Source organism: Periplaneta americana, chromosome 2, assembly GCF_040183065.1.
Source record: "Periplaneta americana isolate PAMFEO1 chromosome 2, P.americana_PAMFEO1_priV1, whole genome shotgun sequence".
Classification (NCBI taxonomy): Eukaryota; Metazoa; Arthropoda; class Insecta; order Blattodea; family Blattidae; genus Periplaneta; species Periplaneta americana.
The window spans coordinates 30446297-30465225 of NC_091118.1; the positions used below are offsets into that span (position 1 = coordinate 30446297).

Genomic DNA, 18929 nt, shown 5'->3' on the forward strand with positions numbered 1-18929 from the left:
CTATTACTGCATTTGGAATGTAATAATATTAGAACGACATTAAAATATCATTAAATAGTTTTTTAATATTGTAGTAAACTGGGGTAAACGTGATATGTGGGGAAAATTTGACCACAAAAAAAGAAAGATTTAAATTATGAAATCATTTCTGATTGTGACCAAGAATAAATTATAAAAATTAAGTTCTTAAGAAACAGAGAAGAAATAATTAACATTAAAACTATATTCAGTGTATTTGATATCACGATTTGAATTTTTTTGTTTTCAAATTTACTCCATTTGTCAAGTTTACCTCAGTTTAGTGTAGTTAGAAATGTAATATACTAGTGGCTGCATATTTAGCTGCATATTTTGGTGATTATATCACTGTGTTGGAACTGATAATCATTTAATTGATTATAGCAAAGTAAATGAAACCATAATTATACCATAGCCATATCTTCAATATGAAGTACTGCTTCATCTCAATACTTCATCATAAACGATGTTCTTGGTGAAATATCCTTCAACACCTTGATGTGAAGTAGGCATAATCTTAATTTTCACATCACTTGTGGCTTTGACTCTGCTGAATGCCACATATAACTGCCCATGGCTGAAAACGCACCGAGACAAATAAATTCCAATTTTGTCTAAAGTCTGGCCTTGGTCATTGCGAAAGCAAGACGTAATGGAAACTGACGCCTTTTAAATTTAAAAGGCAAATTATTGTGAGTGGACAACAAATCAATACGTGGTAAATAGGTTACTTGTCCTTTGGATGCACCAGTAATCACTTCTAGTTTTAAAAGATTATTATACATCTCTCTAACAATCATTCGGACACCATTTACCAAACCAAAGCCCATACCCATATTTCGGATAAGGATTACAACTGCTCCAACCTTCAGCTTTAATGTATGCGGAGGCATCCCAGATGGTGTGATGGAAGTGTCTTGCTTGACAGTGTCCACAAATTTCATTTAAAGAGCCAACACTAAAAATTTCAATTAATCTTTCATCATGAATAGTATTCCGTGCTAACGGATCTACATTTCTATTACGGATATTGTTCACTGCATCGCGATTACAAGCCCTGGCTGCAGCAGCGCAGCGATGTCCACCGCCTGCCTTCTTGGGCGTCCTCTTAGACTCATTTTGATATCGCTTAAAAAAGGATAAAATCACTTTTTACGTAGTTCACTTTATCCAATACACTTACGAAATTGCAATTCAACTGGAATATGTTTAACTCATTTCGACTTTACTTAAAAAAAGGATGAAATCACTTTTTACATAAACAATTCACTTCATTTCAGAAATTACAATTAAACTGAAACACATGTTCAACTCATTTCGATATTACTTTAAAAAATACGAAACCACTTTTTATATAAATAATTTACTTCAATTAAGCACGAATCAACTTAAACAAAAGTTTAACTAAATCAAAACACGCGCTGTTTGAGAACATGATCGCTTCATTTTTGGTCGATGGTCAGGACTTGCTTTAACAAATGAAAACGCTACTCCGCCGAGCATTTCCAATCTCGAAAGTTCATGTTACTGGAGAAGATCGCTAGAAGGCTCTGACGCATAACTTTGATTTAGCTTTTGATTTTAAAATTATTTTCAACAATGAATTAACTTATTTAAAAAAAGATTAATCCTTTATAGTGATATAAGGTGATAAAATCTCATACCTACTGATTTTACGTTTTGGTAGTGACTTGGATTTTTGTATGAAATAGCATAAAGATTGTTGGTAAGGATATTATCTGACAACGTTTGGAGTATATTAAGTACCAGTGAATGCCGGACATCGTTTTGGCCACGTAAAACGTTAGCATAAATTATGTCGAATAAATGACGTACAATTTTATTGTCCATAAGCTCGTATGACTGCACTACTACCTAGGAAAATTAGGTACTCACACATAATAGCCTACATATCTACACCACACCGCAATTAAATATCTGAAAAAGACTCACACCACTTAAATATTTCATTTTTAATAACAATATAAACAATAGGATAAATCGCAAAGAACAGAACACCAGTAGGGGAAGTTATCCCCATCCTCGCTGCTCTGCAGCTCGCTGGCCACAAGGCAGCTCTCTCTGTCTACTTACATAACCTAAAAAGGTTTTTCTATCAATAATAACGCTATACTTGAGAATACCACGTAAGTACTTATGTACAAAGACTGTGCAAATTAAAAATAATTAAAACACATGTTTTATTGATGGCAAAAGGGTAGAAAAAATAAATAAGTATATAAAAAATATGTTCCCTGAACCAAAAATAAATCATTCAACAAAGCAATAATGACATGTACTTACGCAGTATTCTAGGGTCGTTCCAATAATAGGATTAATGTGTATCATTAGGGACAAATAAACCATGAGACCACCTCTGTAGTGTAAGAGGTCAGCATGCTGGTCTCTTACGCAGAGGGCCCGGGTCCGATTCCCGGTCGCGTTGAATTTTCTGGTTGAGGTTTCTTCAGTTTTTCCTCAAATGCAAATGCCAGGAAATTCGGGCCACAACATCCCTGAATATCACCGGAATCATAATCATAACAAATCAGTAATACGTATACAGTCGCCATCTAGTTCACAACGATAGAACCAGTCTCAATAATAGTACACAGGCCTTCGGATTTCACACAAGATAACTCGCGGTATGATTTTAAAGCGAGTACAAATAACAGCGAGAAAAAAAAACCATGATATTAACTATACAATATTTAAAAAAAAAACTTCTTAATTATTCCCTGACATCAATGAAAATCAAAGACGTTGTAGTTATATATCGAAAATCGACCTATTGAGTATTGACACTGCGATGTCAAAGAATCTGTTGGAAATCTTGGAGGCATGGCCTCCTTGATAATGTTTATTTTATTGCTTTGTTCGAATATGAGAAGCTATTAGTTCTCAAAACTGACAACAGATGGATTTTGGAAAATATTAAAATTATGTAGGAAAATTGACATTTCACTGAAAACTACTACTTTTCCGAAAAACTTTGGGCTCCAAGCTTCAAAATGAGGGGCCATTTATTAAAATCCGTTCAGCCGTTTTCCCGTAATTTCCATTACCAGTTCAAATTATATATATATAGATTAACTCTATGTATATAACACAGAATCAAATATTGTAAATGAGAAAAATAATAGGTCTATCTCTTATAAATTTATATAATACCGGTACCAGTATATTTTAGTTTTACAGAATGAAATATTAGCAGGACTATTTCGTTTATATGACGTCATTTCATTTTCGACCAATGAAGTGTAATGAAATTTTGAATTCCAACCAATCACAGTCACACTTTGCGATAATTTTTGCAGCTAGATTTATCGCTATCAATTTATCGCATGGTCGTTCTTTTGTTTAGTCATTGTCGCCAACTGTTCCCCCGTAAATCGATGATCATGAATACATTAAGATGCAACTACACGGTTAAACTTTTCTTTCAACTTTAAAGCAATGAATGCATGATTAATATTTAATATTAATTGATAGGTTATATTTACGCAGTGAAGACGACGTTCAAAACGGCGCACCATGTAGACACAAAATCTTCATGCATCGTAATTGAATGTACGTTTTAAACTTAATTCTTTCAATATTCTTCCCAGGTTTCATGCATACGCGAGTGTAGATGCAGCCTTAGTTCCGTAACACACTACAGCGAGAATGCGTTTGTCGATCTATAAAAATGTTTTCCTGTAGCACGTAGTAACGATCGAAATAAGCACAGCTGACACTGGTCTTGCTCACACAGGTAACCTAACCTATAACCAGGGAAAGGATTTATATGTAAATACATATTTACTTATAAAGCTAATATAATTTATATTTTGCATTATCTTTATGTTTCACAATGTGTAGGGTTGAAAAATCCTACTTTTATTTTCCATATTTTTCCATATTTTAGAGTTTAGTACATATTTTCGTTAATTTCCATATATTTTCCATATTTCATATAAAACAGTCCATATTATATTAGGTTTAACAATAAAACAAAACAAAATTCCATTAACTTTTAAAAATACATTTCAACAATAGAGATTTAAACACATATTCAGTAATCCCTTTAACATCAGAGTTATTTGAAAATTAGCAGTCCTATCAACAATGGGAAAGTAAGTTACAAAACTGTATTAATTTAATTTAAAATTTTTAACAGACTTCAGTTGTGCAGCTCAACAGTTAAATGCCAGTCAGAGTACACATAGGTTCAGTTTTGTAAATCATACTATAAAGACGGTAAATATGCCAAAAGTACGTCATTCAGTCAATTTAAAATCAAAACTAACAAGTTACATTTCAGAATTTAAAGAAGATTGTTTATCAACTGACAATAAAATATTATTTTGTAATTTGTGTCAGTGTGCAGTATCATCTACACAAAAGTTCCTGGTGCAACAACACATTACAACTAGTAAACATCAGGCCAACAAACAACTAAATTCCAAGCAGAGACAATTGTTTTTAACACAACCAACAACATCGAATGTAAGATCTGAGTTTAACATCGACCTGTGCCGTTCTCTCATCTCTGCTGATATTCCTCTCTACAAACTAAAGAATAAGGTCTTCAGGGAATTCCTTGAAAAATATACTCAACATACAATCCCGGATGAGTCAACACTTAGGAAGACGTATGCTCCATCCATCTACGATGAGACAATACAGAAGATAAGAGATGAAATTAAAGATAGTTCAATTTGGGTTTCCATTGATGAGACTCCCGACAAAGAAGGTAGACTTGTTGGTAATGTAGTTATCGGTTTGTTAAGTGAACAATATTCTGAACGAATTCTTTTACATTGTGATGTTCTAGAAAAGTGCAATAACAAAACTATAGTTAAACTGTTCAACGAAGCTATGGGTATCCTGTGGCCAAAGGGTATTATGTACGATAATGTGTTATTCTTTATTAGCGATGCTGCCCCTTATATGGTCAAAGCTGGACAAGCATTATCTGTTGTATATCCTAAATTGACTCATTTTACTTGTGTGGCGCATGCATTTCATCGTGTGGCAGAAGTGGTCAGAGACAATTTCCCTAAAGTAGATTTGTTGATTTCATCAGTGAAAAAAGTATTTCTCAAAGCTCCCAGTAGAGTTAACGTGTTGAAAGAAATGTACCCTGAAATTCCATTGCCACCAAAGCCAATTTTAACTAGATGGGGTACATGGCTAGAAGCAGTTGAATATTATGCCGAACATATAGACTCTATTAACAATGTTCTCCTTGCATTGGACTCTGAAGATGCAGTCTCAATTGATACTGCGAAAACAGTTACCTGTGACATAAGTGTGAAGAATGACTTAGCTCACATTCAGCATACATTTTCATGCATCATAAAAACGCTCAAAAGTCTCCAAAATAGGCACCTTTCACTATCTGAAAGTTTTGAAATTATAAATAGTACTGTGGAACAACTGAATCGTGGTAGAGGTAAAGTTGCAGATGCAGTAAGAGCTAAGGTGGACACTGTACTTTCAAAAAACCCTGGATATGAAGAACTACAAAAGGTTGTTGCTGTGATGAGTGGTGAATCAACAGTGAAGATTAACTTGGACTTATCCCCAGCAGACATTGTGAAATTGAATTATGTACCAGTTACTTCTTGTGACGTCGAACGCTCTTTTAGTCAGTATAAATCTATCCTCAGAGACAATAGAAGAAGATTCACTTTTCAGCACTTGAAAGAAATGTTTGTAACCTATTGTTATGGTAACAGACAATAAAAATTGTGTTTTGTTGAAACTACATTGGAAGATAAGGTACGTCCATTATATTTTTTGTTTAGTTTGATTAAAATGTACCAATATTTAACGTACATAGTCATTTTTTATAATTTTAAGTCCATATTTAATTCCATATTTTGGTAAAAATCCATATTTAATTCCATATTTTGGTAAAAATAACTACATATATATTTACATATTTCATATATTTTTAGTCCATATAAATCCGTTCCCTGCCTATAACTGTAGCCTATAAAATACATCTTCATCTTCTAATTCCATGTCCATTGTAGGCTATCTGAAAAAAATTACATTCCTTCATTCAGATTAGATATCTGTGTTTTCAACAATTCTTCATTTAATTAATGTATTAATCAGGTTACTGTAATTATATTATAAAATTTTAAATTAAATCATGATTTCAGCAGATAATGAAAATGTATTTATGTTATAATAATAAGAGAAAAGTACAGTACATGCAATTAACATTGTTAAACCTGTATTTCGCTTTTCGCAATTGGCATTACTGAATAATAACATCGAATTTCTTTATTGCAGTAATCGATATTCATCTATTTCAACTTCACAATGTCTGAATAGGTTACGTATTCGTAAATATACAATTATTAACATTTTGTGATCGAATTTTAGGGATATATTATTTACATTTTTATTTTATTCACGAAATAGTCCTAATAAATGTCACTCGAGGTCTGAGATTTCGCTTCGCTCGTGGATTTATCGGCAGATCTCAGACGTCTCGTGACATTACTACAGATAATACTCTTATAATCTATGAATTTTAAGAATTTAATAAGTAAAAAATACATTTATTATTTCTCTTGAAGAATGTTTATGTTGGTACAGTATACTGATGATATAACAAACATTGGTGGCAGTAGAAGAAGGGAATGTTGACGAAAATGTGAAAATCAGTGGACATTATCGCAACAGGAAGGCTAATCCAGAAAACTGGCTTGATTAAAGATTTTTTTTGACAGTCATAAAGAGAATTTTTTATATAGGGAATAGTTTTTAGAATAACTCTTCTCGGGTTCTCAGCCAGGTGAGTTGGAGATTTGCTTCCAATAGTTTTTGTGAATTTTTTTTTTATTTTCATATTATTAAAGTTGTCTTATTTTGAACGAAAAAAGAAAGAGAGAAAATCTTTGACAAAATATGTAAATTTATACTGTATGCTTGTACCTCATGTTCACAGAAATAAATCAAAGTAATTTGTAATATTTTTTTTCAATCTCATTCACAAAATTCCATTTTTCTCCATTTTATAAAAAAAAGTGTTGGCTAACATGTTTTTCCGTTCAGGTCTTCAATTTCGTTTTTTTTATTACAGGTACTTATTACATACATACATGTCTGCTTATTACAACTAGTTTTACATAATTTGTCGTAAAGTCCACTATAATGCAGGCAACCCAGCATCGCATCATGGATTTTTACATATGTGGATATTTAAAAGCAATTGTGTATTCAAGATTTATTAAAAACATTGAAATTCTTCGCCAATGTTTTGAAGAAAGATGTCAGCAGATACAACAGACACTAGAAAATATGGAAGAGAGTAAAACAATCAATGATGCATCGCTTAAAAGTCTGTATTAGAACTGATGGTGGCTATTTTGAGCACAGTCTATACAATTATGCATGAACTTTGTGAACCAAGATGTAAAACTAAGTTGTAATAAGCAAATATGCATGCCTGTGATTTAAAAGTCCGGTACCTCTAATTAAAAAAAAACAAAGCGCAATTGACTATTCATTATATTACTTTTTCTCTTGCTTTAGGTAATCCATTCACTCCTTAAAGGATATTAGTTAAAACAACCTTTATACCGGGTGTTTCAGAATTCAACCGAAGAAATGTAAGGCGTTGTGGAGAGGTTTTAGATAGGGAACTAGGGTTCTGCGTGTTTAAACTCGCACCTAATTGCGTGAAATATATTTTGAGCCAGTACACCACTGATTGAAGTCTTGGAATAAAAAGAACTACCACGATGGGACTCGAACGTACTACCTTTTGATGTATTGAACTGTTTCAGTAATGTCTATGAGTAATATTCAATGGACTCGTTTAAAATTTCGTGAAGAAATTTATTTGATGTATGATAGCCGGCTCCGCTAATTGCGTGAAGAACTTTTCTTTGAATACCAGCGAAGTTTACACAACAATTTTTTATTAAACTCTGACCATGGTGGAAATGCATAAAGTATTCTTTATCTGAGTAGCGTAGTGTAAAAGTTACGTTTGGACATGGGTGACTGAAGAAATGGCACAACTGAACTCATTGGCAAACTGAAATATTGTACACTGACGTTCAAAGATATCTGATCCTACTAATCGATAGTGATCGATAATTTGTTGGTGTAAATGTGTATTCTTTAGTTATTACTTCTATGAATAGATGGCGAAGATAATGGTCACTGTTGCCAATCGTAGATAAATATACCCGCATTATACGCGTAGAATTCAACTTTCATCCCACTCTGCTGATTGTAAACAGTAATGAGTTTGGCTGCAAACCGCTCATATTGTCTATTATAAGAATAATTTATGCTTAATCTACATAATCATTTTCCCTGACACTTTTTAACGTCTCCCAGTAATGGAGCCACCTATTGAGAACAAGGGGAACTGTTTCAAAGTTTGTCAATTTTTCATATCTCTGGTTCTTACTTATCCCGTGGTTAGAAAGTTCGCTTACACGATCATAAAATCATGGGTCAGACACCGTTGAACGTCAGTGCACCATATATTTCACTAAAGAAAAATTATAACAATATGGTAGCAATCTTCGTTAACCAAGAAAGTAGTAAAGCAAAGTTCATGTTGCACTGACACTATTACCTTGTACGTACTTATATAATTTCAACATTTTAAAATTAATAGTAATCATATTTATTTCTAAATTTAACATTAATAGTGTGAATAGGTTTGTGCACCCCTGAGTGCGTTCAGGAGTTTGGGCTAGTAAATTTCTGTACTATGCGACAGGGTCGAATGTAAAGGAGTGGATATTAGAATTGGGTCAACTTCCGCTTTAATATTTTATTACGATTATTTGTATGTATGTGGAATTTCGAAGGCAGACAGATAAAAATGTTAAAGAGTTGTATTAGAAATTATTTTCAACAACATATACACACATTTAAAGCTATTCATCAATCTATATTATACGAAACGTTTGTTAAAGTTTCTGAACAGCGATACCTACGTAATTACCGTCTGCAATCTCATTGGCTGAACCGAATGATTTGCCGTTACTACGTGTTGTTGAACTCTGGACTCCATTTAGTCCAACGTACGTCGTAGAGGAGAGCGGACGGTCCTGGGTTTGGTAAGGTGGCTGTTGAGTTTCCAACTTGAAACCGTGTTTCGTTCAGGTGGAGTTAAAGTGCAATTTCAAAGTGAAATATAATTTGTAATGAAAGAAAATAAATAGAAGGCAATAATAGTTATAACTTTGAATCGCGTCAGATATTTTCTGTTATATCTGGGTTCTGCTTCATCACGTTTGAATCTGAACAAGTTGTTCAAGAGTTGCTCAAATCACCAAAACAGTCCATTAACGGAAAAGAGGTTGATGTTAAAAAAGCCACACCAAAACCTGACGGAATTGGCGCAATGAGAGGAGCTGGACGAGGAGGGAGAGGAGGTTACGGAGACCAAGGGTGGGGTAACCAGGGCGGATATGGTGGTTACGGCTATGACCAGGGAGGTTATGGAGGCTATGGAGGTTACGATTATTACGGTAGCGGATATGGAAATTATGGAGGATATGGTGGCTACGATTACACTGGATATGGTGGCTATGGAAACTATGACTACGGAGGCTACGGCAATAATTATGATGGCGGATACAGTGGTGGAAGAGGTGGTGGTCGTGGGAAAGGCAGTACAGGTGGTGGTTACAGTGGTAAGCAGAGGTGTGGGAGCCGCCAGACACAGAGACATCAGCCGTATTAACTCTATGTCCACTCTCTTGTGTTCTGTCTTGCAGCAGATTAGTCCACGTGGTGTCTTTTTTCTCTTCATCAACCATGTCATCGTATGTTGCATCATTCCATATATTCGAATATAAGAAGTTATCACCAGATCCTGCAGTTGCAAAAAAAAACTGTCAGTAGTGTTGTGTGACTAATTAAAGAAGAATGGAGTCAGTGTGGAATACAAAGGACCAGTACTTTTTTTATTCCGAATTCTTAAGTGTTGTCGGAAAAATTCACCATTAAAATGGGACACACTCACGGACAGGAGAGAACGCGAATTCGATTATGCGCACTGTTCAAAACATACAGAGGTGAGCCTGCCTGGAGAGAAATAAAAAATAGGTTGCAGCCGCCAAATTACTCTTCAAGGAACGACCACTCATATAAATTGAGGGAAAGAAGGCAGAGGACGGACACTGGAAAGTTTTCTTTTCTCATCGTACTATCAAGGACTGGAATGCTTTACCTGCAGACTTACTAAAGGCTTCACCAACAACAAAAAATGTATTTAAAAATAGGCTTAAGGACCTTACTAATAGACGGTAATTATACACAGTATTTAAAGGGTGTAAATGATATGTTGTTATTGAAGTGTTGTATCAGTGAAGAATTATGTTGTGTCAGTGAAGTGTGTTGTATCAGTGAAGAAGTATGTCGTGTCAGTGAAGTGTGCTGTGTAAGTGAAACGTGTTCCTGTCAGTGAAGCTTTATAGTTTATAGTGGCAGTGCAAAGTACTTGAACAGTGAAATGTTTTTGAAGTGTTAGTAAAATCAGGATAGAATCAGTGAAATGTATCGTAGTTCCAGTGCAGTGAGTGAGTTGACAGCGAAATGAGTGTAATTTGAAAGGTACTTGTGCAGATATGAACATATCATACTCGTGGGTTTTAGTTCGATCTTAGTTTTAAGATACAAATTAGATTTATTTCAAATGTTATTTTAAGTGATCGTTTCATTTAATTTAGTATATTCCCCGTTGTTGTTCTTGTTGTTATCATTATTATTAATTATTGGGTAATTTTCTAGAAGACGGGCAAAATCCAACTTGGCTGACGAAAACTACCAAAAACGTTCTGCCAACTATGAAGTCCAAATGTCACCAAACATCGCAAAATCAAAGATGAAAAATGAAATATATATTCATATTTTTAAAGAAGAACAAGCCCTCAAAAAAAAAAAAATTAAAATATATTTAATTTTTCGCCTTTGATTTTTTTGGCGTTTCGTGGCATTCGAACTTCATAGTTGATAGTACTTTTCTGGCAGTTTTCGTCCGCACTTTACCCCCAAAAATCACTAAAACACAAAACAAAACATAATAATTTGTCACCTTATCAAATAAAATTCAATTCTCATTGACGTCTTCATCGACAACCACTTCACTTCCAGTATAAATGACACAGGCTTTAAGGCAATCTAAACTTAAACCATGCAGCCAACAAGGAACTAAACCAACACTTTGTCGTACAGTCAACTTTGCATAAATAAACCACGTCTTTGCACTGAATGAAATTCTCTTCGAACACTTATTACACCTTAACATCTACAAAAAATTCAGTAAATAATTCCTTTAAACCACAAAAAAAAAAAAAAAAAAAAAAAAAAAAAAAAAAAAAAAAAAAAAAAAAACAGTTTTCTCAACATTCAACACAATCCTTTTTCACCAGTGAAAGAAGTAAACCAAAATCGACACAAAATTTAATAAATTTCAGAACACGGATTCCTTCCTTTCCCTCATACTTCAAAATTCCAACCTTGTGCACACAAAATTAATTATCGGCATTGAAAAGTGCCTTTTCGTAAGCATGATGATGCGTATTCGACAAATGCAGACAAATCTATAATGTAACACCACTCACGTCAAACAACCAAGAACAACAGGACGTTATTATTCATTCAAAATTAACGAAAATTCTAGAATAAATGACAACTATAACCAATCAAATCGAAAGAAAATCACAAAAATCATAAAATGACAAACTTTCAATAGCTTTAGCCATCAGACACAACATAACATCACTCACGTCAAACAACCAAGAACAACTGATAACGTCATTATCCATTCAAAATTAACGAAAATTCTAAAACAAATGAAAACTATAACCAATCAAATTAAAAGAAAATCACGACGACACTAGTATAAAAAACCTAGAACTAATATGTAAAAGTCACTAAAAGATCACTAACATTTAACTCTGAAATAAAAAAGTTGGTAATACTTACTATATTCAACCAAGTGCCCGTCTTCTATCAAATTACCAATTATTGTTAATATTAATTATTAGTATTATTATTAATTGTATTTTTAATTAATAAGTTTATTATTTTCATTATCGAGTGTAATTAGTTACCACTGCCACCGGGTATATACCCACTGCAGTGTGAATACATACATACATACATACATACATACATACATACATACATACATACATACATACATACATACATAATTTAAACAAATTTCTTGATAGTTGCGATAACGAAAGTTTAACAGAATAAAATATTAGAAATTATATACGATATGAATAAGCTATTTGAAACATGTCTTTATTTAAAGTAATTTTTCATTACAGAAGAATATGTCCGTTTATTCTAGAGAACCACTGGACTCTAGACTATTCTGGAAAATCGTGTTATCTCGACATGCAATATTTTACTCGCGGACTCCATTTTGATAAACGACATTCTCTGCAGCCATATCAGTTTTTTTGTATTCCGTCTGAAAGCAAAGCGGCGCTAGTTAAATACGCCATTGGTGAATGTACGTTATAGGCTTGTATTTCATACTGTTCGGGTAGGATTCTGGTAAATATCTTAGCCTCGAACGTCTTTTCGTTAGTACGACGCATGGAAAGAGGAAGCAAGTAAATTAAATTGATTGGTCTTGAATGTTTGAATGCAACTGGAAATTTTATTGTGGTTCTTAAATGGTTAAAATGCCCACCATTTTGTGCAAATGGTGAAAGTGCAGTAAAATAGTTGGAAAAAATGTATGTAGCATATAGAAACTAATTTGGTGAAGGTATTCTGAATGCTAGCCATTTTGTGTTCGTGTGTTGGGTAAAATTAACCGTAGTATGTGGAGGTTTAGTAAGTTGTTAAAAAAACTTGGTGATGGAGAAATTACAACCTACTGCACTTCTGCCATTATAAAAATTGCGTCCAAATTTTTTGACTTAAAGATGATTCGTATATATTTTTTGTTATTGCTAAATGATAATGCACATAAAATTAAATACAAATGATAGCCAATCTTTTTTTTTTTTTTTTTAATTTATGCACTCATAGATTTCTAAATTTGAAATTAAATTTAAATTTTTAATTTTTCCAGTTTTTCAATATTTGTCGTTGCCGGTTCCAGGCAGAAAACCTATTGAAAGCACAAAATATTGGAGCAAAATTAAAAATCTTTAGTCGTACTTTCTACAGAAAACGTTTTAATTACATCAAATTATTTGCCAGGACGCATTTGACTACTCTTGGTGTATTTCCTGGATGCAATATTGGACGTCTCTAAATTCCCCTCGTCTTCGAGAGATGATGGGCAGTTGAAAACAAAATCGTTAGCAATTCATGTAGCTTTCTCTTCATTATATTGAATGAGGGATAAAATACAATCGTGGAATAAAATCTATTTGAATGTTTTAAGCACGTCATAGGAATAGCAGTAGTCTGATATGGCCAACCAACGTGTTGTAGACTAATGGGACTTAAAAGAACTTATAAGAATATACCAGATAAATTCCTTAGAAAGAATCCAGTATAGGGCAGCGAAATTTGTTAAAGGTAAAAGAGAAGATGGAAACGATACGATAAAAGAACTTAAATGGGAAACTTTGGAAAACAGACGTAGGAAAACTAGAATAACATCATTGTATAGAGCACATCTAGGTCAGAAAGCATGGGTAGACATAACGGCTCGGTTAGAAAAGCCAACGTACTATGGTAGGAACGATCATGATTTTAAAATCAAATGTAGGAAACAGAAAACGGATGTTGGTAAATTCTCATTTTTAAATAGAACTATAAATGATTGGAATGACCTACCTGCAGCGGTCTTTGAGGGCTGTCCTTCCTTAAGGAGATTCAAGAATAACTTAAAAAGTTGTGTATAAAGTGCAAATTAAAATTAAGGTGACATTTAACATTTAATTTTTTTAAGGTGACATGTATTTATCTAGACTGACGAGTTTACTTCCTTGGTTTGAATTGTAAATTATTTAAAACTAGCGTGTAAGAGGGCCTTAGACTAGAAATGTTTAGTTTAAATGTAGTTCTGTTTATAAGTATGCATAAGGATGTAATTATTTGACTTATTTGAACTGTTGTATCAGTGAAGCGAGGTGAGTCAGTGAAGTTATGGTTTTACAGTGCAGTGAACAGTTCCGATCAGTGATAATTTATAGCGTCAATGAAATGTGTTCTATAGTGTCAGTGAAATGAGTTACAGAGTGTCAGTGAAATGTGTGCTAAAGTGTCAGTGAAATGCGTCATAGTGCCACTACAGGGAATGAGATGAGAGTAAAGTGAAAGACTATTGAAACTTATGTAGGACCTATAGATAATTATGTAGGTTGTATTTTATTTTATGTTTTATTATTATTGTGTTAAATTGTATTGTGTATTATTATTGTATTGTGTGTAAAATTGTATATGTGTTGTAAAATTGTATTGTGTATTGTAAATTTTATTGTGTATTGGTTATCATTTTATTGTGTATTGTTAATATTGTATATACCACTGCCACCGGGTGCTTGCCCACTTGCAGTGTAAATAAATACATACATATTGAAATAAAGACTTTAGGAAAAATTCACAGGCTGAATTCCTGAGGCAGTCAGTACATTTCAGTACGCGCAAGCATCTCCGTTTGCAATTAAAGAATACAGTATGGGTATCAAACCCCAATTCTCTGGTTTGGTTTCTTTGTCGCACCTTCGGCAGCAGGATTCACAAAGGAGTATTTTAACTCTTAAATAAACTTTTCTGGGATCTTAGTTTTTTAGTTATTTAACGATGCTGTTTCAACTACTAGGTTACTTAGCGTCGATGAGATTGGTGATAGCGAGATGAGGACGAGGATTCGCCATAGATTACCTGGCATTCACATTACTGTTGGGGAAAACCTCGGAAAAAAACCTCTTAGTTCTAAGCTTTCCCTTCGCCTCATGAGTTCGAGAACAACCCAGACGTTCTGCGTCGTTCTGCTCCCCAGAATAGTCTGTAACGTCGAAGTCTTCGTATTTCCTAAGTTCCATCATTGAATATCTTGTCTTGTAAAGAAAGTGGGGTTGTGTCAACTCTTGTACCCTTAAATTTAATTTAGAGAACATTTAATTCTTTATTGATCCATGACATCTTTAACGGAAAGTGTCTGTAAACCTGAATGCGTTCAAACGCTGGGTTTGAGAATACTTATAATAATAAGATGGTATAATAATACATTTTAAGACAATTTAGTATTTTAGTAAGTCAATGTTTCATTGTATTAGATTAGCCCTACTTTATTTCTTCTAATCTTTATATACTTTCTTTTAATCGTGTGATAGTCAATTAAATCCCACCGAAGTTTTGATTTTCTCTAGATAAAGCAAAACCTCTAGTGAGATTACTGTAGACAACAGATGTCTTCTTGAAAGATTCATAATTTACATTTAAATATAACAAACAAGTTAAAATTAAAATAACAATTAAAATTTATTACATGTGCCGTCTATGCTTATCCTTATTTAACAAATATATTGGTTATACAATATTTTATTACATAATATATCTATTTTAACGTTTTCGGCTCTATGGAGCCATCATCAGAAACAAGTGAGCCCATATGTATGGTGTGAGTACACTATATGTTGCCGTACAAGTAAACTCAATTGATATTAAAAATTAAATGACATGTTTCTATGTAAAATCAATAATTGTATGGCAGAAATTACAATATAAATACAAAACGGCTCTATGGGGCGTAATAAAATATTACAATTGCTAATGATAAAATTAACTAAAATACTTTAAAATTGTTAAGATCAGAATTAATAGTCGTCCAGTTTGATGGTTATGTAGCTTTCCATATTTGGTAGGAGCTGGGGCAACAGATGTGGGGAAGAAAGTATCTAATGTAATATCTATACTCATTTTTTTTTTTTAGTATAGACATTACATTTGATACTTTCTTCCCCACAGCTGTCGCCCCAGCTCTTACCAAATATGGAAAGCTACGTAACCATCAAACTGGACGACTATTAATTCTGATCTTACCAATTTTAAAGTATTTTAGTTAATTTTATCATCAGCAATTGTAAAATTTTATTACGGCCCATAGAGCCGCTTTGTATTTATATTGTAATTTCTGCCATACAATTATTGATTTTACATAGAAACATGTCATTTAATATTTAATATCAATTGAGTTTACTTGTACGGCAACATATAGTGTACTCACACCATACATATGGGCTTACTTGTTTCTGATGATGGCTCCATAGAGCCGAAAACGTTAAAATAGATATATTATGTAACAAAATATTGTATAACCAATATATTTGTTAAATAAGGATAAGCATAGACGGCACATGTAATAAATTTTAATTGTCATTTATAGTAATTAGCTTATCGGCCCCATCATGCCTCCTAAATTTATAACAAACAAGGCTAAAGATATTATCAAGTCCTTGCCTTACTGAACTCCGGACCTCACGCTCTGCTCCACTGGGCACGTTGCACCAACATATTTCAACAACTGCACTAACGGCAAGCCACGTACTTCAGCTAGAGCCTTGTAGACGTGAAGTACATGCTATGAACAAACACGTAGGCACTTCGAGTATTAGTAAGAACTGAATCTCAGACTAGCAAATTCATTTCCAGTAATTTCATTAGCCTATAATTAACCTCATACTAAGGGATACAAATTAAAAGTGAGGCACACAAGAGTTTACATACAGAACCACCTGTTAACTTCTTAAATGTTTTTGTAACCACTATACCACGCTGTGGCCACGGATCAAGTTTTTGTCCAGATTACACACTTTTATCATGATGTGATTGCTCAATTTCATCACGTAGTGAGAACGTAGCTACGAATTACAACTGGGCACTTTTGGCTGCTCACCTCCTCAGAAGCCCGTATGCGCTGATCAGAGCACGTGAGGCACGCAGGTGAACACAAGGGTTGTACATTACACATTGATGAAGAAGTTGTTCAGTAAGTTTCAGGCTGACTAGACTCTTAACGTCTTATGTAAGGGAAAGATGAGGTTGGTTTGTGGAAATTACTGTATTTAGTTATAAAGACAAGAAGTGTCGAACGCCTGAAATTATTAGTTCACCTACAGAATGATATTATATTCAAATTAGTTTGTTTTTATTGACATTAAATAGTAGTAAATGTATGTAAAGATGTATTGTAGAGCTTCTTCCTCACAGCATTGTATTTATTTTTTCAGAATAAAATACAAACAAAAGTGTGTGCTGCTAATGGCATAAATTCATTAATTGTCAGAAGTTGTGTTTATAAATTGTCCAGATTTTCGTACCCATAAATTCTCAGTTTAACGATGTTTCTTACTATTACGATATTCTTCTGTCCAGATATTTTGAATTACGTGAATATTTATCAGAATTCAGAAAAACTGAGACAGTCCAGAACTAGTTGACTCTACATGGATCGAGGAACGTAACTTTCACAAGGATGTATTAGAGGATCTGAACGTTTTGAATTTGAGATCGCAAGGAAAGAATCAATTAATCTGTGTCGACAGGTATTATTAAAAGCTTTCAGATGAAGATTTCATTGTGGATGTCACAGTTCTCACAGCACAATTTTTATAATTTCAACGCCTTCACTCATTGACTTCCTGTTCAACAGTGTAAAATACTGCAATGTTTTAAAAAATCTCTGGGAAGAGTTCCATAGATGATTTAAAGATATTGACCTACTCCAGCTCAAGTTGGATTTGTGTCGGCAAAAATCAGAAAAAAAAAAACACTTCTGAATTACGCGAGAAATCAGGAATTTAAATTTGTTTCTAGAAGTGTGATGATGCTCAGATAAGTAGTACATGATTATGTAACAGTTAATAACAATAATTAGGCCTAGGCTAATTATAGGCTTCATTATGTAAAACTGCTTAAGTTAAAGAGAAGCTATGTTTATTATTTGTTATATCCTACTATTTCATAATTAATTGCATTTATTAGAGAGGTACATGTTGCAAAATATGCATTTATTTCTTGTTTTCTTGTATGAGCTTAACACATTACCTATTACTTAAGAACAGTTTAATTCATCTTGCAGTGAAAGGTCAATAGAGTTCATTTTCCTCACCCCTTCTTGTTCACCGCTACTGCTTGTAGAACAGATTCATTGGAACCCGTGCACGCTTGGGAGCATGTAGAGTCTTTTGCGTGCTCTGACCTTGACATCCCTGCTTTAAGTTGTATAAAATATTTAATTTGCCTGCATATAATGGTCGCATGAGAATCAATTTGAAATTCATAAACTTGGTTTACAGACTGTAAAAGAAAATCCATTTGAAAGAAAGTCTAATGGAGCTCCATAATTTGAAGATATGTTCCATGTTTGACGAGACTAAATTGCTCACTTAAAGTTGTTTTTATGAAAACTTTTTACTGAAAAATAATACAAATCTGAGTCTTCATTACCTGAAAAACAATAAAATGAGACATTATATTAATCACTATGTATATATTGCCGTCCAATTTTTACATTACGAGAAAACTAAAACTATTAGGACAAAGTTCTTTAAGATTCTTTGTTAGATTTATTGCTAACATAATTTGCTGGTCAAATTTGATACTACAAACTTTCTTCACGTAATAGTTTACCACGAGTGCTTTAGCTAATGAATCAGATCGCAAATAAAATAAGCAACACGACACAAGAGATATAGTTTTACATGTTTATAGAAAATTGAGACCAAACCAAAGTAAACTGAGATACAGTATAAAAATTAAATGAAAAGCAAAATAACATACTTTTTCCTCCTTTATTCTAAGTTCAGATACCATTATATTAATTTTAATACTATTTTGAGTGATTTAATCATTAAAATATACCATGTTACTCATAGTTAGGGCAACTAATTTGTTTTGTTAATAAATTATTTTTTTATTTTTATTTTTTTTTTTTTTAATTTATTTGACAATTT

General features: G+C 33.1%; 1 protein-coding gene across 1 annotated transcript; it reads left to right on the forward strand.

The window, feature by feature from the left end:
• The first annotated feature begins 9267 nt into the window (after positions 1 to 9267).
• On the forward strand, positions 9268 to 9982 carry LOC138691750 (RNA-binding protein squid-like). The gene has a single exon (XM_069814090.1). It carries the CDS (start codon positions 9392 to 9394, stop codon positions 9731 to 9733), a length of 342 nt encoding a protein of 113 aa, XP_069670191.1. The 5' UTR covers positions 9268 to 9391; the 3' UTR covers positions 9734 to 9982.
• Positions 9983 to 18929: the final 8947 nt, after the last annotated feature.